This window comes from Mus caroli, chromosome 17, assembly GCF_900094665.2.
Source record: "Mus caroli chromosome 17, CAROLI_EIJ_v1.1, whole genome shotgun sequence".
In the NCBI taxonomy this organism is placed as follows: domain Eukaryota; kingdom Metazoa; phylum Chordata; class Mammalia; order Rodentia; family Muridae; genus Mus; species Mus caroli.
Window position 1 is genome coordinate 80188144 of NC_034586.1, and position 24233 is coordinate 80212376.

The following is a 24233-nucleotide window of genomic DNA, read 5'->3' on the forward strand; positions in this document are numbered from 1 at the left end:
GGGAAGTGGGGGGCGCTATGGGGGACTTTTGGGATAGCATTGGAAATGTAATTGAGGAAAATATGTAATAAAAAATATTAAAAATTAAAAAAAAAGAAACTGGAGAGAGCACACACTAGCAGCTAAACAGCACACAAAAAAGAAGTAAACATACTCAAGAGGAGTAGACAGCAGGAAATAATCAAAGTCGGGCTGACATCAACCAAGTGGAAACAAAAATAACTACACAAAGAATCAACCAAACCTGGAGCTGGCTCTTTGAGAAAATTAACAAGTTAGACTAACCAAAGGGCACAAAGACAGTATTCAAATTAACAAAATCAGAAATGAAGAGGAAGACATAACATCAGAAACCAAGGAAATTAAAAAAAAAAAATCAGATTGTACTGCAAAAGCCTATACTCAACAAAACTGGAAAATCTGGATGAAATGGAAAAATTTCTAGACAGATACCAGGTGCCAAAGTTAAATCAGGATCAGATAAACCATCTAAACAGTCCCATAACCCCTAAAGAAATAGAAGCAATCATTAAAAGTCTCCCAACCAAAAAGCCCAGGACCAGATGGGTTTAATGCTTAATTATATATCAGACCTTCAAAGAAGACCTAATACCAATACTCTTCAAACTATTCCACAAAATAGAAACAGAAGGAACACTACCCAATTCATTCTAGGAAGCCACAGTTACACTGCGTATTCTTCCTTATAGATAGATTGGTTTCTGTCTAATAAGGAACTTGTCAAAATTTTCTTTCATAGAGGACTTCATAAGAGATTTTCTTTTACTTCTATCATGTTTAATGTTTCAAATAGATTTTAAAATCTGGTTGAGTGTGTATTACTTTTAGCTTCAGAAGATATCGTGTATTTAAGAGGCATTTAGTTATTATAAATTATTTTGATGACTTAAAAATGTCAATACTGAGTTGTATGTTTTAAAATAAATTGTATTAGTTTAATTAAAAAATAAGGTTTGAAAAAAATTAAAGTTACAACATGCCATCTGCACAAAAAAAAGTGTATATACATTATACACTCCCATGGGATTCACTTGGGGGCATATTGTGCATACTACCTTCTAAAAACTGAGAATATAATCGCTTCTCCTGGGTCCTTAAACATGATTCAGAAACGAGGCTAGAGAGATGGTTCAGAGTGTATGCTCTTCCAGAGGACCAGAGTTCACTTCCCAGCACCCACAGCAGGCAGCTCACAACCGCCTGCAGTGGCTTTGGAAGCTGAAGGACAGAATCTGACGCTAGGAGCTCCTCTCTCCCTGCTCCCTGGGCAGCGAACAAATGACCTGTCCTTGGTCAGCAGTGGATGAGCCCCAGCCCACCCTGGTCGGCAGGCACACAGTGCCTCGCCGTGCTCTCCGCTGTCACTGGCATGGTCCCTCTTGGATCCCTCTCCTCCTTTTCCATCTTCTACTTTACAATCCATCCCAGGAAAGCTCTCCTGGCACCCCCAGCCATTGCCTCCATGCTATAAAGCAATTAATTCATGATATTATCTTTTAGTATAATTTTTTGTGGGTTTATATAAGCTCTTCCTACTAGATTAGACTTCTCATCTTCTCCCCTTTTATGTAAAATTCTTAAAAATACTGGTGTTATACTTGTTTCACAAGGACCAATACATAGAAAAGAACACAGAAAAGAGAGCAAAGGAAAGACAAATCACATATGACCCTATTATCCACGTCAATCTGTCAATATTTTATACTTTGCCCTTACATGTGTATGCATATGAGTGGATTGGGGTTGGAGGATATGGTTTTTATTTTTATGTTTTTGCCACTTTGCAATCCACTTTCCTCCAAGTTCTGTTTAAATGGATAAGTAAAAACCATAAAGGAGCAACAGAGAGCGAAGTCCCCAGGCTTTGTGTGTGACATCAAAGAGAGCTGCATAAGCTCTGGTGCTGTGGCTGTAGACACAGTGCTTCATGCATCTGACGCACTGTTGAATTTTCATGCCTTTATGTGAATGCTCTGAAGAGATCACCTGTATGTGACTGAGGTGAGCTGTGAGGGTTAGGAGAGCTGGTCACAGCTCCTCCCCTCCCACCCTCTGCCAGGCACGCGGCTCTGATGTGTCTGTGTAACTGATAAACAATCCTTCTCCTTACCCAGGGTTGGCAGCTCTTGGCACTCTGCGTTGGACTCTTCCTTCCCCACCACCCTTTCCTGTGGCTCCTCCAGCTCCATCTACAAAGGAATGCAGATTCCAGGTGTGCAGACCGCTAGCCAGCTGAACTATTTATGTGGCCTCCAGGGTCTACGATAAATCCTAAGTATTTAATAACCTGCCAGGTGTAGTCTCGAAAGAATGTGTGAAGCAAATATTGGGACAGGAAGCCTTTTGCTCTCATTTTACGTAGAGGCTGGAAAACATTTCCTTTATTATGTTAAATATCTTATGCAAAATTGCTTGGAGAGCTTGAAGATCTGACAAAGAACATCAAGTGAAAAGACCGTGTACATTGCAAGTGAGAATGTCTCGCATTCCTGGGTAAAAGCAGCTGTTTGCTTTCTGAGTTCCCCCTTTACACAGTTTTATGCTGACTAGATTCTTTTTGTGGCAGTCTTCCCTCATGGTCTTCTTTGGTTTTGAATATTCAAATTGCTTCTGTTTTTGTCTTGTTGGTGGTGGCGTTGTTGTTTTATTCTCTTGGAAAAGCTATGCAAAATCCATTGTTAGAATGATCTTTTTAGACCCAGGGCTAAGGCAGTTGGCCAAGGCTTTTCCAGGTTCATCTTGTCATCTGAGAGAGGTTTCTGGGAGGTGGCTTTTGTGGTGCTGGCGATTGAACCCAGGGCCTTGCTGAATGCTGTGTGAGCACCCTAACAAATGAAGCATACCCCAGCCCGAGAGGTTAGCGTGAGCACAGTCATGGTGAGCAGCACACACAACACATACAAGGGAACACAAGCATCTTGGAACAAAAGCAAAACACCCCTTAATCCATCGTGCATTGTAGAGAAGAGGTGGTCAAAGTCCCGTGACTATCGAGAGGGATTGGCTCCTGACAAATGGTGGCACCATTGAGTCTGTCTCTTGAAAGCACTTGAGTATAAGTGTATTTAGAAATGCCATTTTCTAGGAACAACATAAAATTTGTGTTTAATTTTATGCTGTATACAAATAAGGGCAGAAAAAAAACTCTTGATCCCACTTATCCATTTATGTCCTTGAATGTTTTTGCTCTGTGTGCTGTTTATAGGATATGAGTTTTTGCATGAAGGCATTTTCTTACCTTGTTTAACAGTTGAACGATCTACATGTTCTTCAAAAGAGATTGCTGGGACACCAGGGGGTGGCACTTAGAGGTAGGGTGCTTGCGTACTGTGCCTGAGGCCTGGGGTCAGTGTGGAAAACTCTGCCCTGTAGTTTTGTTATAACATATTATTCTTTGGGGGGGGGGGCTTGGGGGATTCGAGACAGGGTTTTTCTGTATAGCCCTGGCTGTCCTGGAACTCACTCTGTAGACCAGGCTGGCCTTGAACTCAGAAATCTGCCTGCCTAACATATTATTTTTTATGCATTATCTTCTTTCAATTTGTTAGTACCATGATTATATATTGACCATATAATTACTGGTGATTTAAAATTCAGCTTGTGATTATAGCCATGCAGAAAGATTGAGGGGAAAAAAAAACAACAAACTTCATGAGGATGTCTGAGTCTGTTGCAAAATTAAAGAAACTGGAGTCCAGTAAGCATTAACACTATGAAAGATGTATACGTTAGAGTGTCTTAATTTAATTCATTCTTAGGTTTTTATGTTAAGTTTTGCATTACAGGACAGAGTTTGGGAAATATGCCATTTACTGCCAGCGATGTGTAGAAAGGACACAGCAAAACGGAGACCGAGAGGCCAGACCGTCCAGGATGGAGATTCTCTCCACTCTTCTTCGAAACCCCTACCACCATTCTAGGCCCTTCAGCATACCCGTGCACTTCATGAATGGGCTCTACCAGGTGAGGGCGGCCAGAGACCAGGTCTCAGAAACAGAGAGTGGTGTGACAGGAGAAACAATTTTAAGCATTATTGTACAAATGGAAACAGAGAGTGACATGAGAAACAATGTTATAATTTTTGTACAAATTATGAGAATTAAGAATGCTTCCGTGAAGTTTTCCCCACCTGTGGGCAGGCAACATAGTGAACTGGTCCCAAGGCACAAACAGGCAAGTTTCTCCTCTTAGAGTCTCCAAATCTCAGGAATTACCTGGTAAGACATTCCCAGGCTTTCCCAGTTCTCTGCTCCAGATATTCATTTGTTAACATTGCATGTTACAAAGTTAGCAATTACTCTTCCTACCCATAAGCCTTTCATCATGAGTTCAATCCCTAGACCACACAGTTACAAGTTGTCCTCTTACAACCACCCAACTTGGCATGCCACATGCCAGATACACACACACAAACACACACACATACACACCAATAAAAAATTGTTTTTTGTTTGTTTTGTTTTTGTTTTTGTTTTTCAAGACAGGGTTTCTCTGTGTAGCCCTGGCTGTCCTGGAACTCACTCTGTAGACCAGGCTGGCCTCGAACTCAGAAATCCACCTGCCTCTGCCTCCCTAGTGCTGGGATTAAAGGCATGTGTCACCATCACCCGGCAAATTTTATTTTATTTTTTAAAGAATAAACATTAGATACACAGAGGTGCTCATTGATTTAAATGAATGTATTTTCCTTCATACACTATTGATATTATACTGTATTTCTTGGTTTATTTTCAATGGGTCAGCCTATTTGGAGCTGTCAAATTCAGTTTTGAATGTCTCTGTCTGTTGGCTGAAGCTGAAGTTTCTGAACTGCTGGGTAGCAAGTCTTCTTTGTTTTTTTCCAGCAGAGCACTGGACAAAAAGTTAAAAGTGCCTACAGAACACACTACCATTAGTCAGGCTTTGCGTGTGCCCTGCTTCCCCAAGGCCTGCTCAGCACGTATGGTTTTCATTAAGAGTTTTACTCCCTTTGGCTAGGTAGTGGGGTTCGATGCATCCACCACAGTGGAAGAATTTTTGAACACTTTGAACCAGGACACAGGAATGAGGAAGCCAGCGCAGTCTGGATTCGCACTCTTCACAGATGATCCTTCTGGCAGAGACCTGGAGCACTGTCTTCAGGGAAATATCAAGGTGAGACTTGGTTCTTCAAAGGACAGCAAAAGACTCTCTAGTCTGTGCAAATGTAGTGCAGGAATTTTCCAGAAATGTAAGAAACCCGATCAGCACATTTTTTTAAAAAATTGCCAAACTCTGGCAAAGCTGTAGAATTCTTTTCTGGGGCAGGGGGGCTGGGTGGGACATAGAATTCTTAAGATGCCACCTGTGCACACAAACTCTGTATTAATAGAAGAAAAAGAGCTATAGTTGTTATGGTAGTCTAAATATTAGGGAACTTAGAATAGTGGACCAGCAAGATGGCTCAGTGGGTAAAAGGGTTTGCAGCCAAGCCTGACACACCCTGAGGTGGATCCCTGGGACCCACATGGTGGGAGGAGAGAACTGACTCTCCTTTGACCTCCGTGCATGTGTATGGATACAAACAAATACAAAATGAACCAAAAACAACAACAAAAAAAAAATGAAAATGTGGAGGCCTTTCCCCTTCATTCATCTCTATTTCAGTATCCTGAGGGTTAAGTGGGATCTTGGGGTTGGGGGATGATGAGGGTGGGGGTGGCAGGCACGACACCGAGGTTCCTGCTCTCAGGGATCTTCAGTTTGCTTAGAAAAGAACAGATTTATATTCTGATAATCTTACCACAAATTAAACGTGGCAAGTGTTTTAAGAAGGGAATTTCAGCTTTGGGCCTATAGGGAGATCTGAACTGCAGTCGGCTAGGAAAAGAACCAATTGGAAAAAAGAGATACTTTTAAACATCTTTTCTAGCTCATAGAATAAAACAACAACAAACCCCACAAGATTTCATGGACTGATGGCAACAATTAGAAATACAGAATTACTCAACTGAGGGACCTCAGAGACATTGTCCATTTGTGTTGCAAGCGAGGAAGCAGAGGGAAAAGCTCTTCACTGCATCAAGCAGCTAGCCCTGAGTGGCGAGCACTCTTGTCTCAGACTTCTTTGGGGTACCTTGTTGTTCCAATCTTGATAAATTCACAAGGTGGAAAAAAATTGCTTCTTCAGAGATGAAATCATGAAAAAAATCCCTGGAATCTCTTTGTTTCCAGCTCCATGCAGTCCTGCCTTAAGATTCCTTTCTGGGTAAAAATGCAAGGCCACAGTCCAAAGTTAATGTGTGTCCAACTTGACAAGCCGACCAAAGAAACAATGTATAATTAACTCCTAAACTCAGAGCTCTGCGAAGCTAAAACTGACAACGCTGGAGCTAGTGTGGTTGGTGTGTATGAACTGAAAGTTCTCAGTCCCAGGGGTGGCTAGTCTTTTTAAAGTGTTGGTTTTAAAATTCTTGTGGATCTCAGCTTTCTATTTCCTTTCTAGATCTGTGACATTATTTCTAAATGGGAGCAGGCGTCCAAAGAACAGCAGCCTGGCAAGTGTGAGGGCAGCCGGACTGTCCGTCTGACTTACAAAAACAGGTGTGTAATGGGGGATCTGATCACAGAGCTGAGCGTGCGAGTGTCCAGACCATGGGCCCTTGGGCTGGTCTCCTCCTCACTGGCCTTGAAGGCACAAGATTAGCATGTGTGCTTACTTTCTAAGTAATAACTCTGTTCTGGGTGAAACTGCCACATGAGATTTTGTTTCTAATTCTTATTCTTTCCTAGTCCAGTCTCTCTCTCTCTCTCTTCTCTGGGTTCTCTCTTTCTCTCACCCTCTCCCATCCAACCACCTTCACCTTTAACTATAAGCTGGTCACTTAGCTAGATAAACACTCAAGGTAAAATGGTGTAGTGATGTTAGGAACAGACATAGGGGCAGTCTGTGACCTTTTGGAATTTCCTAGTTAACAAGGATGACAGGTGGCTCAGCATAGGTCCTCTGTAGAAAATGTGTCACTCTACATTAAGCTAGTGCAGTTCCACAGAAGCATGGGACACACAGAGTCACACCTAGGCAGGAGCTGTCTGCAGGGTTTATTTATTTATTTATTTATTTATTTATTTATTTATTTATTTATAGATGGCATTGATGCTAAGTTCAGAAAGGGGCTGGCTGACAGTGGAAACTTTAAAAAGTGTATCTGAAAGGGTGGTTAGCACCCGTGGAGGGAGGCTCATAGTCTGTGTCAAGAAAGCATGAGCCTTCTCAGCAGATGAAGTATAACACACTTTGGCATGTGGTCAGAAACCCCATTTTCTTTCTGTTTCAAATACTTTTCCTTAACCCATTTTGGCAGAAGATGGCATGGAACTGCCCACCTTACATGACATGCACCTCTGAAAAAGATGTTTTTCTATTTTTTTTAATCTCATAGCTCATAAATTAATCTATAAAATATCAGGCCAAGAACCTGGCAGAATTACTGGCACAATGTTGAATTCTTTCAGAATTGCTTTTGGAAGATCTTCAGAGACTTGACATTGGAATGCAAGCAGTCGAGGCATTATATAATATAGAAAGAACGTTACGACCTTTCATCTAGTTCAATATTTCTTTGTCTGATAATTGATCCTACAGAAATACCCACATAAATGGACAGAATATTCCTGTGTGACCCAGGATCTTCTTTCCATAATTTTAGAATAGTGAAAAATAATGGGAGGCCTTGAATATTCATCAGTAAGAACATGGTTGGATTAGGTGGTAACTTCATATGGTAGGCTGCACCTTGCACACTCAGCCTCCAAGCGCTGGCGACCTTCTCTTGAACAGACTCCTTTTATATAACCAGTGCTAGTTGCCACCCATTGGAGTCTCTTCATTCAGGAACTTGTGAGCTGGGATGGTTGCCCATCTTACAGATGGCGAGGTGACCATGACATGACAGTGTTCTAGTTTGCTGTCTGTTGCTCTGATAAATATCACAATTGAAAGCAAATTGAGGAAGAAGAGATTTATTTTCACCCTATAGGTTATAGCCCATCATTGAGGGAAGCGGGGCAGAACTCAATGCAAACAGCTTGATGTTGACCACTGGCCCCTCCCAGGCTCGAATTCAGCCAAGGTTCTTATGGGCCTCAGGCTCAGCTGCCCAGGGTTGACACCATTCACAGTAATTAGCAATCAAGACAAATGCCCCATGGCCATGCTCAGACCAGGTTTCCTCTTCAAGTGTTTAACAAGAAGATTGGCCACCTTCAATTGGTGTCCACAGTCTTAGACCATCCATTCCTAGAGATCTGCAGCATCCTTTAGACAATGGAATGTGAACAAGTGTTTGTTGAGATCCAGCAATACCTGCTCTGAGTAAGACGGGTTTTCAGGCTGTCCCTTGTCCATTTTGCAAGTAGCTCTTGACTCTACTATAAGATGTATAATATGATTGCACCCTGAGTGGATCCTCAGACACCATCCGCCCAGGACCACCCACACAGCACAGGTGGATAAATGACTTATTCCTAGGAATAGGAAGTGTACCCCTGAGAATTTACTGAGGTGAACTGAGACTTTCCGTTCTATTAAAATCACATCACAATAGTTCAACTGGTATTTCTATGGATGGCAGCCTTCATATGTGGCTGTTTAGTAACTGGCAAAAGCAGCAGGCTAGATGCCTGCTACAGCCTCTGGAGTCTACATTTTAGCAGCATCCTGGATGGTTCGTATACCCTGACGTCTGAGAAGGACCCATCTGAAGGGTCACATTTTGCCATCTCCATCTGTTGATCTCTTTGTGGTTATGTCTAAATTCAGTTTGACTTTGTTGGAACAAAATGGGAAGACCACCATATCTAAGACAGTTCCTGATAATTAATATCTTTGGCTGGATTTGCGCATTCTGATTCTGGTTACAAGGGCCACAGCTGGAACCAAAATGAAATTTAGGTGAAATGGACAAAGGCATTTGAAGTACTTACAGATAAGAGTAATAATGCCTTTAAGGCCTCGCTTGCCACGAGAAAAGACCAAGACCAAGGTGGTAGCGTGATGAAACCACATTGTTTAAACAACAGACAACTCCAAGCATGAGGATTGGTGTTTACACAGTCTGCAAAGCCCAGAGAGCCGTGGCTCTGAGAAAGAGCACTGCTTCTAAACATGGCCTCGCTTTGGTATGTTTATAAATAGCTTAGACAATGAGCCCTCATTTCCAGTGACACAATCCGGAGGGGAACTAGCTGTGACCTGTCGTGCCGCCAGGAATCTGATTCTTCCTCTGCCAACTTGCTTTGTAATGACTAAAATACTGAATTTTCTTCGTCGTTGTGGAATCTTAAGTTTATATTTAGCGAGTTATGAAATTTTAATTATTTGGACTCAGGGATCAAAGGTCTAACTTAATTGCCTTTGAACATGCTCTCAGACACAGTCACTTGGAAACACGTTTGTGGACTCTAACTTGCATGAAAAGGTTCTTGGTCGATTTGCTTTCTTGCTACATGCGTGCAAAAGTCAAGGTGTAGCTTTAACGAAGCAAACTGGCAAGGGTGCTTCCTGCGGGGGACACTCTTCTCCCTCCTGCTTGAAGTCAGAGCTCATTTTTGGTAACAGTTTGTAGTTGCTGTTTTCTGGAAGATGGACTGACATTCCCCGTTCCACAGCGAGCTAACCGGAAGAGTACACGCATCCATTGGCTCCTAAGGTGAAAGGTCTTGAGAGACCATCTAGCTTATCCTGTTTCACATGTTAAAGACTCCAGAATAGAGGGATCCCAGTGTGTAACCCAGGCTGGCCCTGACTCACCCCCACAGGTCGGCTGAATGCAGGGATTACAGGTGTGCACCGCCATGCCTGGTTGACCTTCTTGCTTTGAAATGCAGCCCCCTCTTGCTCATTTTTGCAATGCTTTGCTTGTTCTCCAGAACTTTGCTTGACTGTTGGGGCCTACACTGTGTCTCATAGGAGTCTGAGCCTGCCCTTCCTACGCGCTGTGCTCCCAAACTGTGCCCCTCTGGGATTGGTTTCCCTGCTTTGCTAAAACATTTTGCTTTTCTTTCCCAGGCTGAACCTGGTGGCCGTGCTGGGAACTGTAGAAAGCACACTGGTCCCTTTCTCCCTGTAGACATAACACACTTGTATCTGTATCAAAAGATGGCCTAGTCGACCATCACTGGAAAAAGAGGCCCATTGGACACACAAACTTTATATGCCCCAGTACAGGGGAACGCCAGGGCCAAAAAATTGGGAATGGGTGGGTAGGGAAGTGGGGGGGAGGGTATGGGGGACTTTTGGGATAGCATTGGAAATGTAATTGAGGAAAATACATAATAAAAATATTAAAAATTAAAAAAATAATTTTTAATAAAAGATTTTATGTGATTTACACATGAAAAAAATAAAATAAAAGAGAAGAATTCCCAGTGATCACACTTTCCTTCTGGGTCACGGGAATGAACCATGGGGTTTCCTACTTCGACCAAGGAAATGAGCCCGGTGTAAAAGCTTTGATTTTCTGTCTCTTCTCTTAGTGTCACACCACTTTCCTGGTGACATTTTGCATTCATTGCCTATGTCTGTTGCCCAACTACACCCTTCTGTCTGCTTAACAACCCTATATGTTTGTGGATGGAGATGGGGCAGTAGTTGACTTCTAGAAACAGCTCTGATTGTCAGCCGGGCATGGGCGGGAAATGATCAGAACTGGGTAGAACAAGCTTTGCAGAGAACACCTGCCTTGTTTCTCCAGATTGTAAACACAGACACACACACACCTAACGACTACTCTACCAAGTCTCTCTTTTCCACCACTGTGTTGTCACAGCAGCAGTTGGGCATCTCAGGTGGGTGCTTACCTGCCCTGTTGTCTCTGTACTTTGAGCATCCGTAACACTTGTGGCTTATTCTGAAACCAGAATCCCACACCACAGTGAGCATCACAGCCAGGCAAGCAAAAGCCAAGTCCTGAGCCAGGCATAGTGGAACATACTTGTCCTAGCTACTTGGGAGGGTGAGATGGGAATACCACTTGAAGCTACCCAAGACCAGATTCAGCAATGCAGAGATGCCCCCACCCCCATCTCAGAACAAACAAAAGCCCATGTCCTGTTTCCACGAGGAATAAGAGTGTGCTGGTTTTTAATCTTTCTAAATAAGCTCATATGCATGTGACAAAAAAAAAAAAGAAATCAAGGCAGACTTGAATGTACAAATATTATCTTTTAGACATCTGGTGAAAAGCCTCCCCTGACATTTGATGTTAATTGGAGTTGATTTTTAAATTAAAATCCTCATGTCCTGTTTAGCATATCTAAGATGTTGAAAAAAGATTGTGTGTTGAAAACTGGGTTTATTCAGCTCATTGGAATGAAGAGTTTGTTGCATCCTGCTTTCCTTACAGGGGTAAATTTAATGTCATTTGGAGTCTTTTTTTTTCCTCTTTTTTTTTCTATATCAGCCCTATAAGTGCCTTGTGCCCTTCCCCCCCCCTTTTAAAGTTTTTATTTATTATCTTTATATGAGTACACTGTAGCTGTTTCTAGACACATCAGAAGAGGGCATCAGATCCTATTACAGATGGTTGTGAGCCATCATGTGGTTGCTGGGAGTTGAACTCAGGACCTCTGGAAGAGCAGTCAGTGCTCTTAACCACTGAGCCATCTCTCCAGCCCATCATCTGGAGTCTTAAGCCCTTCCTCCAGGACTGGTTTAGTCACTGTTCCATTGCTGAGAGACACCACGACCAAGGCAACTCTTGGTCAATAAGAGAAAGCATTCAATTAGGGTCTGGTTTACAGTTTCGGAGGCTTAGTCCAAAGTCATTATGGCAGAGAGTATGGCTACAGGTGCTGTGCTGGAGAAGTAGCTGAAAGCAACATTTTTATCCAGAAGCAGCAAGGGGGGGGGGGGGAGGAGAGAGAGAGAGAGAGAGAGAGAGAGAGAGAGAGAGAACCCATGCACCTAGGCCTGGCATACACTTTTGAAATTTCAAAGCTCACCCCCAGTGACACACTTCCTCCAATAAGGCCAACCTGTGAATCCTTCTAAGCCTTTCAAATAGCCACTCCCCTGTGACTAAGCATTTAGATACATGGGCCTGTGGGGGGGTCAGTCTTACTCAAAACATCACAATGACTTAATCCTCAGGACATTTTTAAATTTTAATGTAAATAGAAATGTTCTTCCACTTCAAAGCAGTCTGCCTAATGTGTTCCAGATGGTAGCGATCCGTTTGTATCATGTAGTGGGACATTAAAACAGTCTGTGATGTATTGTCACTGTCTTCCATGTGGTAGGATAGCTCAGTGGCTGAGCACTTACCTGCGCTGTCCCTCGTTCTGTCTCTGTCATGGAGAAAAGGGGACAATGAGATAGATGGTACATACACACACACACACATGCACACACTCATACTCACATTCACACACATACACTCACATACATATACACATGCACACACACGCATACATACACTCACACACCTATGCACTCTCACACATATATACTCACACACACGTACACTCACATAATACACACTCATGCTCACACACAAAATAAATGTAGAATTTTTTAATTAAAATTAAAATATCATGAGAAATCTTCTCTTTTCTTTCTTTTTCCCCAGACTATATTTCTCAATGCAAGCTCGTGGAGAAACCGACAGAGAGAAGCTGCTGCTGCTGTACCAGACAAATGACCAAATCATCAATGGCCTTTTCCCTCTGAATAAGGATCTGGCGTTAGAAATGGCAGCGCTTTTAGCTCAGGTAACTTCCGAGTTGTCTAAATTAGCTCGAGGGGAGGGAGCAGTGCCGGTTTCCTCTGCTAACTGCAGGAAAGCAGGACACCGTCAGCAAGCCTTAGGGTTCACTTTGCTATGATTAAGAAGCCACTGGAGACCGCAGGCATAAGGACTCCATTATACCTCTGCAGAGCTGTCAAGACGCTGCACTTGTCCCCACTCTGCCACCTGTGGGTGTCCTCCTCATGACCCTGGGGTCTGTTTGAGTCCCAGCACGTTCTGGAGTCAGGATGGTGGGCTGAGAAGGACCTGCCTTCCTGGCTTTGGGAAAACAGCTCAGAACGTACACTGGCCTCTCCATGTAAGCCCCGGATTATAACAGAAACCCATGGTCTTGCCTGCCTATGCAGGAAGCCAGGAAGTAGTCCCTGCCAGCCAGCAACGTGCCTAGACCATTAAAGTCTTCATCCTCAAGAAGAGGTTGTAAAATACACACCCGCGTCTGTGGAGGGGAGCATATAAGCTTCCCTATGAAGTGCCTCCTTGACAGATGCCCACGCCCCACGTCTGTAGTCAATGGATTCTCACCGGCACACCATCCAATACCTCACCCATTTTTTAGCTCATCCACAACACGGGTGATGATTCCCATGTCTCTGCACTCCAGTTTATACCTGTCTGGCTACAAACTGCCTGTCACCTCCGCTTTGCTACGTTCCACACCTTCATCATGTCCCCCAACACACACACACACACACACCAGACCTCCAGGGAAGCTTCCATCCCAGCGGTCCCCACCACCTTTCCCTATTCTCTTTCCCTTACTTCATCTTTTCACTTTGAGCTCACACTTCTTCCTCTGCTCACCCCCCCCAACGTGGCCCCCCACTGAGTTCTCCCTCACACAGCTGCTTGAGGGACTTCCCCAGTTATCCACTGATGCCTAACAAGTGACTTGAAGTTGAGTGTGGTGATGAATGCCTGCAGCTGATAATTCTAGCTCTTAAGAGGCAAAGGCAGAAAAGATCACAAGTTCAGGACAATCCTGGACTACATAGCAAGTTCCAGGACAACCTGGGATACATACCGAGACTTTATAGCAAAAACAAACAAAGCAGAAAAGGATACAGCAGCAGTAACCAAAAGCTCCAAAAGTAATTCGGGCAGATCTGCAAAAGGATTTTAGTGTCTGTTTTCTGTGGCTTCTGTAGCTTAGCCTGAGGGACAGCTGTGACACAAGGATGAGGGCTGGGGTCACTGCCAGGCTCATTTATCTGCATGTCTGTCTGCCTGTGATGCTGGCTCACAGCTGAGACTTCTACAAGGACCGTCCACTCTACAGTGGTATACACTATAAACATGACCGTGTTCTCTTCGAAGAATTTATTCAAGCTTCCAACCAGGATAGCGATCGAATGGCAAAAAGCCATACCCCAAAAGAGACGTGAAGGAAAACCTGTCCTTGTCCCCAGGCCTGAGACTGGAAGTTGGCACAGTGACACTTGTCCATGGCGAGTTGTTTACACAGCATTAGTACCTGACAAAGAGACAGAGCAAGGAAAGATGTCCTTCCCACCTAAGGTCATTCATGATCTGCCCTGGCAGCTGCCTCCCCAGCCCCAGCATCTGTAACTGTCCCTACCTGGAGCTCGGGTCTGGCGTCTGCTTCCTTTAGACTTTACTGATCTTACTGGTTGGTCTCCATTGTCTGGAATGGCTCTGCCTCTGCTCTGTCACGTGCTAATTTCACCTTGCCCTTAGCTTCCCTGGTAGTTGTATGTATACTAGGGAACCTTGCTGAAGCCTTCCTGGCAGCTCCACTGGCCCTCTGGGGAGTTTCTGCAGTGTATCACACATGTGTGTCCTGACGATGGTGGCGCATAATGACTTGTAGTTCTGCTTTGCATCAGTGACTGGGGCCTCCCCAAGGGCCACCACTGTGCCTGGCCCTCCTACTTAACAATCTTTCCCATGAGCAGTTTTCCCCACTGCTCTTGGAAGAATGGACACTTAGTAACTGGCTTTTCTTTTAGAATACTTTTAAATCATCTGTACTTGAAAGCTTGCTTGCTGTACTCCGTGTTCTTTTGATACAAATGGGAAAAAAGGAGGGAAGGAACCGGCCCTTACTTTCTAGACAGTCGCTGCTGGCCGATTTAGGGGTCATGCTCTTAAATTCTAAGCTGTCTCTCAGCCCTAAATCCACCTCTTAAGGATATGTATTGTTGACATTTTTGAAATGGGTCAGAAAGTTGAGACCGTACACCAAGAACTCATGGAGTCTATGAATAACACTAGAAATTACAATGTATATAAGGAAAAATGGAATACTTCCATCTTTCCTCAGAGGGCTGTTGTTTTTGGAAGGACATGGGTTTATTGAGTACACATAAGGGCAGAGCCTGGCCAGCAAAAAGAATGCTACCTGTAGTCATCTCTGAATTTTTTTTTGAAGATTAAAACATAATAAAGGGGGGCTGGAGAAATGGCTCAGTGATTAGCAGCTTTGGCTGCTCTTCCACAGGTCCTGAGTTCAATTCCCACGGACCACATGGTGGCTCAGAACCATCTGTGATGGGATCTGGTCTGCCTGAAGAGAGCCACAGTGTACTCATATACATAAAATTAAAAAATAAAATAAATTAAAACAAGCTAAGCAATGCAGAATTATTTATTCTGTTGCAGATTTGATTCTGTGGCGGTCTTATGATGTTGCACAGCTTTAAAAAAAATAACACACTGAGTGAGTGAATGAGTTGGGAGACAGTCTGCGGGGCTTGGCTCTCTCCTCCCTCCACGTGGGGCCAGGTGATAGACAGTAAAGGCTAGAAGTGCCTTTACCCACGGATCCTTCTTCCCAGCACAATGCTGTAGCTTAGTGGAGGAGTTCTTGGAGTCGATCTCTGTGCTGGCTAGTTTTAGGTCAACTTGACACAAAGTAGCGTCATCAGAGAAGAGGGAAGCTCAGTTGAGAAAATGTCTCCAGAAGACCCAGCTGTAAGCCATTGTCAAAATCAGTGATCAATGGGGGAAGACTATTTTGGGTGGTGCCATCCGTGAGCTGTGGTCCTGGGTTCTATAGGAAGCCATGCTGAGCAAGCCATGGGGAGTAAGCCAGTAAGCAGCACCCCAGCAAGGCCTCTGCCTCAGCTCCTGCCTCCTGTGTTAGACTCACTAATAGGTTTGTTTTCTCTTAGCAAATACTGCTAGGAGGTTTTTAGTTTCTTTTCTATTGCTGCCATAGGATACGCTGATAAAAGTGTCTTTAGGAGAGAAGGCTTCACGGGGCTCACAGGTCACATGATTGGCCACACTCCACCCACAGTCAAAAAGAAATAATTATTCATCCATTGCCCCCTGTCCCTGATTACGGACGTCATGTGACCACTGTGGCTTCCCTACTATCTGTACTATAAAATGGAACTGAGAGCCAAAATAAAGCCTTTCTCTCTTAAGAAGGCATCACCAGGGTGTCCCCGCACAGCAACATGAAAAGAAGCCTAGGACAGGAGTTTCGAATGGAAATGGGGCTGAACTGCTTGTCACAGAATCCCTCCTAAGTTAGATTTCAAGTCAAATTTATATTTAAAACAACAGCTCATATACATGATTATAAATTTTATCGTCACACAATCATGACACATAGAGTTGTATTTTAGTACAGTCATGACACATAGGTTTGTGGTTTACATACACAAAGGATGTCTCAAAAGACCAAAAGTGATTTTCTTTCTGAAAGCTGTTCTTGCTCTGTGTTTTCTTCCTGGGAACTTCCAGGTGGATATTGGAGATTTTGAAAGACCTTTCTCAACTCCAGCGGGGCCTGTGACTAACCAGTGCAAGGCAAATCAAACCCTCAAACAAGTCATAGAGAGATTTTACCCGAAAAGGTACCGAGAAGGGTGCTCTGAGGAGCAGCTAAGGTAAGGGGGTGCCTGGGCTTTGTACAGGGGTGGAGTTGCGCTAGGAATTTAGTAAAATTTCCTGTATGGATCCTTTCTTAGAACATTTAATTCCAATGTATTGCAAGAGGTTTTACATATTTTATGGGGACATAAATAAATTTACGTGGGTTTTTTTTTTTTGAGGAAGTCTCATGTAGCCCAGGCTAGCCTCAAACTTGGTATGAGCTGAAAATGACCTTAAACTCCTGATCCTTCAGCTTTTCTCTCCACCATGCTGAAGTGACAGGTTTGAAACAACTTTCTAAGTAAAAATGACCAAACTTAGACTGTCGTTTTGTCTGTTCTCAATGCTGGATTAATTCTGGCCAGAAAGAAGGTTTTAGCTATACAATGGAGGTAGCTGGCCCTGGGTTCAGTCTGAGGATAACTGCAATCAACATTCCTCCAAACTGTACCATTTGGGCACCATGACTAGTGTTGGAGTTTGAGAAATGGAAATATTCTCTGGAAAAATGACCTGGCCCCCTGACTCATGCTGAGGTCTGCTGTTAGCCATGTAGGTGATAAAGATTTCCATGCTAGGTTGTGTTGGGCACTTCAGCGTCTCCAGAGAATTGGGGGAAAGCTTTTCAGAAAGGTGGGGGGTCAAAGGGGGCTGCGGATGAGGCTGAGCAGCGCTTTGGGAGGCTCTACTCACGGTTTTGCTTTTGTGTCTTGTTTTTGTCTGATTTTTTTCTTTTTAGGCAGCTCTACCAGCGACTCTCAACCAAATGGATGGCCCTCCGGGGACACAGTGCGGCTGACTGCATTCGCATTTACTTGACAGTAGCCAGGAAGTGGCCATTCTTTGGCGCCAAGTTGTTCTTTGCAAAAGTAAGAAAGAATGGGAAGAAGACTCGACTCATAATAAACACCCCATGGGCACATCTGGACACATTTACCCTGATACACCATATTCAGTTTCATTTTAAAAAATGAGGGGATTCTCAGCAATTTAAGCATAGAGGAATGCTGCGTAATGGAGAAGGCCCCTTCCTCTTCTCCTCCTCACCTCATCCTCCCGCCCCAACCCACCCCCACACTGAACCACTTTGGGAATCATAGGCCAGTCCATCAGGAGAGCTCGCCGAACCCCCTTCCAGTCCCCTCACTCGTCCCCAGTCACTAACCGTGTCGCTCGCTCGTTGACCTAATTTCTTAATGAGTGTTTCCTGAGTCCCGTTTGGCAACCATTGAGATAAGCCCCAGGGCCCCATAAAGCACAAGGTTTGTAGAGTGCTGTACCAGACTCTTCAGGGCAATTCTCAGCATAGCCCAATGTCGCAACAGGCCTGTAAAGAAGGCCCTGTGTGGGAAGCACCCTTTGAAGAGACCAGAGGAGTGCTGTAGAAACACTGGGCAGGAGACAGCCCTGCCGGGGAGTTGGCCGGCCAGTGCCCCGAGGGAAGGCATATGCCTTTTTCTTTTGGGAGCATTTTGGTTTTCAATCTGGTGCTGGGCATTGAAGCCAGGTCCCCTGGAGCCATACCACCAGCCCCAAACTGTGCCTTGTACTTCTTTTTCTTCCCCTTAAATGACGCCACTTGGAACTCTTTTGCTCTAAAGATGCATCCATCTTGTCTTGTATTCTGTCTTCCTCATTAGTGCATGCGCACTCGGAGAGTGAGCCCAGCATCCTCCCCTGGTGACCACCACCAGGGTTTAGAAGGCATTATCACTTAATAAATGCTTGCTAAAGAGCCAGGCTATGCTGGACAGATTGATCAAATTAACGGATCTAGGTTTTCTCATCTTTTAATGAACAGTGTAGGCTAGAAAAGTCAGGTCCCAGGAATCTTGTCACTGGTCGTTAAGGGTAGAAATTACTTTTGCTACTGGAACTAGAAGCCATGCATCAGAAAAACAATACCTGTTAGGATCATGACATCTATACAGTATATCTGCAAGGAACTCAAGGGGCTTCTTTTTTTTTTTTTTTTTTTTTTTTCATTTTTCAAGACAGGGTTTTTCTGTGCAGTCCTGGCTGTCCTGGAACTCACTCTGAAGACCAGGCTGGCCTCGAACTCAGAAATCCGCCTGCCTCTGCCTCCCGAGTGCTGGGATTAAAGGTGTGTGCCACCACTGCCCAACTTCAAGGGGCTTCTTATTCTTACTTTTCAACATAAAGAATAAGCCTAGCATAGTGGTACACACTCCTTAGTCCCAGCTACTCAAGAGCCTGATGCAGGAGTAATTGAGACTAGTAATAAGAGACTGCCAAGGTATTATAATGAGACCATGTCTAAAAACAGATGGGTAATTAATATATAGACTTGAAATGTGGACTGTTTCACAATGAATTTTACCCCCAACTTCAGCATGGAAAGTGCTGCTAACTTGCACATGCACACACACACTCAAACACACACTCATGCACACATACTCATACACACATACACATGCACACACCCACATGCATACACACTCACACACATACACTCACATGCAAACACACTCACACATACACACATACACACAGATGCACACACACTCACACTCACAAACACACATATACACGCACACATGTACACATACATACACTCACACACACTCACACACACATACACACATGTGCACACACACTCAAACACACACATACACACACATGCACACACACTCATACACACATGCACACATACTCATGCATGCACACACATACACACACTCACACATACATACACCACATGCACACACTCACACATACATACACACACACACTCACACACACATGCACACACAAACGCTCACACTATGCTCTTTCCTGGGCCATCATTAGCTATGACGCTGTGTTTGATGTTATAGGACCAGCGTTTGTCTGTCTTTAGAACAAGGAGGCGTTTCCCTTGTTGGCTTCATGGTGCCCCTCCCCCATTTCTCATAATTGTGGGGAAAATACACATGACACATAATCTACCAATACAGCAGTTTTAAAAGGATGGCACTCCAGCATTAAGTCCATCTCACTGCATCACAGCTGTCCTACCTCTGTAAACCAGGCTGGCCTGAAACTCACCCTGTAGACCAGGCTGGGCTCTCACTCAGAGATCCACCTGCCTCTGCCTCCCCAGTGCTGGGATCAAAGGTGTGCACCACCACCTGCCTCTGGAAGCTTTTTGTCTTCCAACCTAACACTCTATGCCCATTAAATATTTGACTTTCCATGCACTCCTGCTCGCCACCCTGGAGGGCACCCTTCCGTTTCTATGAATTTGTCTACTCCAGGAACCTCAGACCACATGTTATTTTGTAGTTAGGTGATGCCTTCAGGATATATCTGTGATGCAGCATGGATCAAATTTTTCTTTCTTTTCAAGGACTGGATAATATTCCCTCACACGCCCACACCACGCACCACGCTTTGTTTATCCATCTGTCAGTGGGGCTTAATCAAGAAGAAAACACAGTCCTCCAATACTATACACCACTGGCCTTTTGTTCTATGGTGCCGGAGATTGAGCCAGGGCCTTGTATAGTCTAGAGGAGTGCACCCCACCAAGCTACATCTGCACCTCTTTCTGATGCCCGAGACTGTTTGAAACCACCCTCAGTAGAGGCATTGGTAACCCTATAGTTGAGATTTACTGAATCTTCATACTTAAGATTTATTATATACAACATAAAATCCAGCACCCCCCCACACTCTTCTCTAATAGAAGTAGCTAAGTTTTTGTTACAATTTCAGTTGTTAATCAAATAAAACAATCACTGTAAAAATGGTCAAAAACATGTTTGGATTTTGACTAGGTTTTTCTCATGGGAGACTTTTTTAATTAATAAAATGTTATTGTTTTGGTCATAAAAGTTGTATAGAAATTCCAGTTTACACGCAATTTTCTTCTTTCCTCTTTATTCTGTTTCTGTTAGACATTGACTATCAGGAAAAGTGTGCATGTGTCACCACATTCCTTCACGCTCCTAGCGCCAGCACCTTAGAAATCTGCTGCTGTGTTTCTTTACGAATGCGGTCATCACAAAGACCGTCAAAACTGTTGACAGCTGTGTAGTTTGTGAAACAAAAAGAAGATGTAAAAATTAGTGTTCTTGTGTGAAAGATGAGAAAGCTGAGTCCCCGTGATACAAGACATTTGTCTGAATGCACACATTACTAAATAAAGATGGGAGCCCGCAAGCCAGCTGGCCTGAAAGGAATGAATTTCTGTGGCCTTCAGTGTGCCCCGCCCCACTGCCCTTGCCTCCCACATAGATGTTCAGTATTTTTGCTGAGTTTAAAACTGGCAGATCTTGCATGCATTTAGACTAAAAAATACAGCTATAATTTTGCATGTATAATACAGAATATTTTCACTTCTCCGTAGCCAATAGCACCATCATCACTTGGCGATAATTCCGTGTGGCTGGCTGTCCATGAAAATGGGTTGAGCATCCTAGAATACACCTCCATGGTAAGATCAAACCTGGCTTCTGTAATTGAATCTTTGATTTCCACTGCTCAGGGTACAGTAAAGTAATGCTATTCTGAACGGCTATCTTCTGATTTTCCTGAGCTTAGAAAATATTTTCCCTAATACTCTCTAATAAAGTGACTTTACAAATAAAACTATGTTACAGTCCAGAGTTTCAAAACAGTATGAGACAGGCCGTGCTGAATATAGAAAAATATTAAGATGCTAAGATTAAGTTACAATCATCATTCTGGGGTGTGTGTGTGTAGTAAATTCAGGGGGAGGCCAGAGGACAACTTACTGGAGTCAGTTCTACTGTGTGGGTCCCAAGGATCGAACTCAGGTGGCCAGCCTTGGCAGCAAGCACCTGTATCCTTTGAGCCATATAACTGGCCCCCTACAGGTTTTTTTTTTTCTGTATAAAATAGGAATGTTTAAGTTATTACAGAGTAGAAACTTCACTTGTCAAAGTTTAAATTTTCAGTTTCACTTAAGTTTCCGTATCTTAATATTTTCTAGTTCTCAGTAAAGTCACCAATTCCACTCACATCAAGGTTACATAGCTACTAGAACTTAGAGTACATTATTTAAAAGGACCTCAAGCTGGACAGTGTGGCACATGCTGGTAGTTCCCAAGCTGAAGACACTAAGACAGGAGGGTCGCAAGTTCAAGGCTAGTTGGGGCTACATTGTAAAATCCTGTCTCAATTTTTCAAAATAGAAAAAAAAAAAAAAAAAGAAGAAGAAAATCACCTGTTCCTCCTGTGTGCGTTTGTTTATGTGAGGTCATCGTTTTCTATTGTGTTTCATGGGATATGGTGACTCTTGTTTACTGGGGCCTCAGGTTTTGCTCCCCCACTGACCTGCACCCCAGGCTGGTGGCAGGGGGCGGGGGGCCGTGGCGGTCACTGCAGCGTTAAAGATAGTATGGGAGCTCTTTACCCTGCAACAGTCAAAGAGCACTCAAATATTCTTGTTTTTATTTTATTTTTGAAATGAAAATATAATTAGATCCTATTCCCCTTTCCTCCTTCTGACCCCTCCCATGGACCCTCACCACCAATTTCTCACTCAAACTCATGGCCTCTGGCCTCTTTTTCTTCTATTGTTGTTGCACACAGGCACATGTGTGCACACACGCACACGCACACACCACATTACTTAAGACACTAACAGAATGGTTTAGCTCTCGAGCAGCTGGGCAACTGTGTAAGATGGTGGTCCATGTTCGTCTGTTGCCCAGGATGATGGTCTGGGAGAGTTTTGAAGCACAGTGCTGGGCAGCGTGAATGACGCTGTTTCTGTTTGTATCAAAGTCTGCCTAGCAGGGGAAACGTGGGTCTGTCAACGTAGCGTTTGATCGTTTGGGCCTTAAATTGATCGGTTTTATATGGATCAACCTTATAGCGAGATTTAAGTTGAATATATAAAAACATATTAACAATGATCTTCTACTGGGTGCTGTGACTATAGATGTTGATAGGTGTTCTAATTTGGTTTCTCGGGGTCAAATGAATGCTTGATGGTATAGGTTGACGATCCCTAAATTAACTTAACAAGACTATTATTTACATTAATCGAAATAGACTTGATCTTAGAAAAATTATGTTGACAGTTGCTGTAATGTGCCTGTATCTGCCTGCGTCCGTCATCTTTTTTAGTGTGATCAGAACCTAACAGTTCCTTTTTCCTTCTCTTTGAAGAAATTAGTGGTCAGCTATATGTACAAGGGTCTGATGACCTTTGGGGGCTATCAAGAGGATTTCATGGTAGTCGTTAGTACACAGTCAAAAGACCGGCCAACAGAGAAGTTACTTTTTGCTATGGCAAAACACAAGGTGAGTAGAACCCTTTCTGCCAGGGACACAGAAAGAACCTGTCTCAAAACAAGACAAAACAAAATTAGTGAAGTGAAATTTTCCAAGTGGGCCAACACCTGGTGACAGGAAGTTCCAAGAGCAGTGGTTGCTACCGTCTTCAGGAGTGAGATTGGGAGGGGTGGGGTTCAGGGCACTGAGGTGGCTTTAGGTCCCTGTCTCAAAAGGGCATAGATGAAGAGTGGAGTGGGTCCTGTGGCTTATCTACTTGGAGTTATTTGTTTTAGCAACTCATCACTGTATAGCAGAGTTGTAGAGCTAAGATGTCCTTGTGCCTTTGCTATATGTAACACACTGTAGTTTCAATGTCTCTAAAGCAGCGGTTTAAAAGGCTGCATCCTAAAATGTCATTTAGCTCTGAGGGGAGCTCAGTGGGGGAGTCCTGGGATTCAAACCTAGTTAGAAAAAAAGAAAAGCAAAAAATCTCATTTTAGTAAAAAGGGAGAAGAAACTGCTTTTCCTAGAACTTTCAACTTTAAAAAATATTTGTATGGCATTTATTTATGTTATGTGTGTGTGTGTGTGTGTGTGTGTGTGTGTGTGTGTGTGTGTGTGCGCGCACGCCACAGCACACATAAGGAAGGACGACTTGGGGGAGCAGCGTGGCTTCTCCTTCCACCCCCAGCTGGGTCCTAGGGATCCGAGCCTAATTATCAGGATCTGCGCAAGGACCTCTACCCGCTGAGCCATTTCTCAAGCCCTGTTTGTCCGTTTTTATGGTAGATCTCTCTGCTAGCGAGGTCTGTGCTTTAACGTGAGAGCAGTTAACCACAGAGTGCAAAAGGCCACACTACCTTCACTGTCTTCATTTTAACAGAATGCATACGACAATGTATCTCTCTTAGACAAGCGTCACATTTCCTACTGTTGTCACTAAGCTTGACTGGACTTTGGGAGTCACTCCTGCTGCCATCTGGAGTAGCAGGAGAATGTCATGGTGCCTTCATGGTGCCAGGCTCTTTAAACCTTTGTTTGATCTAGAGCAGTGCTTCTCAGCCTTCCTAATGCTGCAATCCTTTAACACAGCTCCCCATGTTATGGTGACTTCCGGTTACAAAATTATTTCCTTTCCACTTCGTAACTGTAATATTGCTACTGTTATGCAGGAGATGATACGCAGTATCTGATATGCAGGATATTTGGCATGGGACCCCCTCAAAGGAGTCAGGACCCCCGGGTTGAGAACCTCTGTCCTAGATAGAAAGGCTAGACTGGCCAAATGCAAATGAGATCCCCCACAGACAGGGCAGAGAACTTCTCCAGAGCCTGACCCCGTGGTTTTTC

General features: G+C 43.8%; 1 protein-coding gene and 1 long non-coding RNA gene across 7 annotated transcripts in view; one reads left to right on the forward strand and one right to left on the reverse strand.

Moving 5' to 3' along the window:
* Nucleotides 1-24233, forward strand: part of Plekhh2 (pleckstrin homology, MyTH4 and FERM domain containing H2) — a 108544-nt gene that overhangs the window by 82072 nt on the left and 2239 nt on the right. For all 6 annotated transcript variants that reach the window (XM_029471537.1, XM_021149120.2, XM_021149116.2 and 3 more), the window contains 9 exons: nt 2136-2233; nt 3807-3984; nt 4999-5154; nt 6485-6582; nt 12609-12750; nt 16503-16648; nt 17374-17503; nt 20986-21072; nt 22776-22910. In XM_029471537.1, coding sequence (XP_029327397.1) covers nt 2136-2233; nt 3807-3984; nt 4999-5154; nt 6485-6582; nt 12609-12750; nt 16503-16648; nt 17374-17503; nt 20986-21072; nt 22776-22910 — 1170 coding nt within the window. The remainder of the gene's footprint in view (nt 1-2135; nt 2234-3806; nt 3985-4998; nt 5155-6484; nt 6583-12608; nt 12751-16502; nt 16649-17373; nt 17504-20985; nt 21073-22775; nt 22911-24233) is intronic.
* The window catches only part of LOC110283694, a 52630-nt gene that overhangs the window by 20096 nt on the left and 8301 nt on the right, over nt 1-24233 (reverse strand). The gene's annotated exons all lie outside the window — the stretch shown is intronic.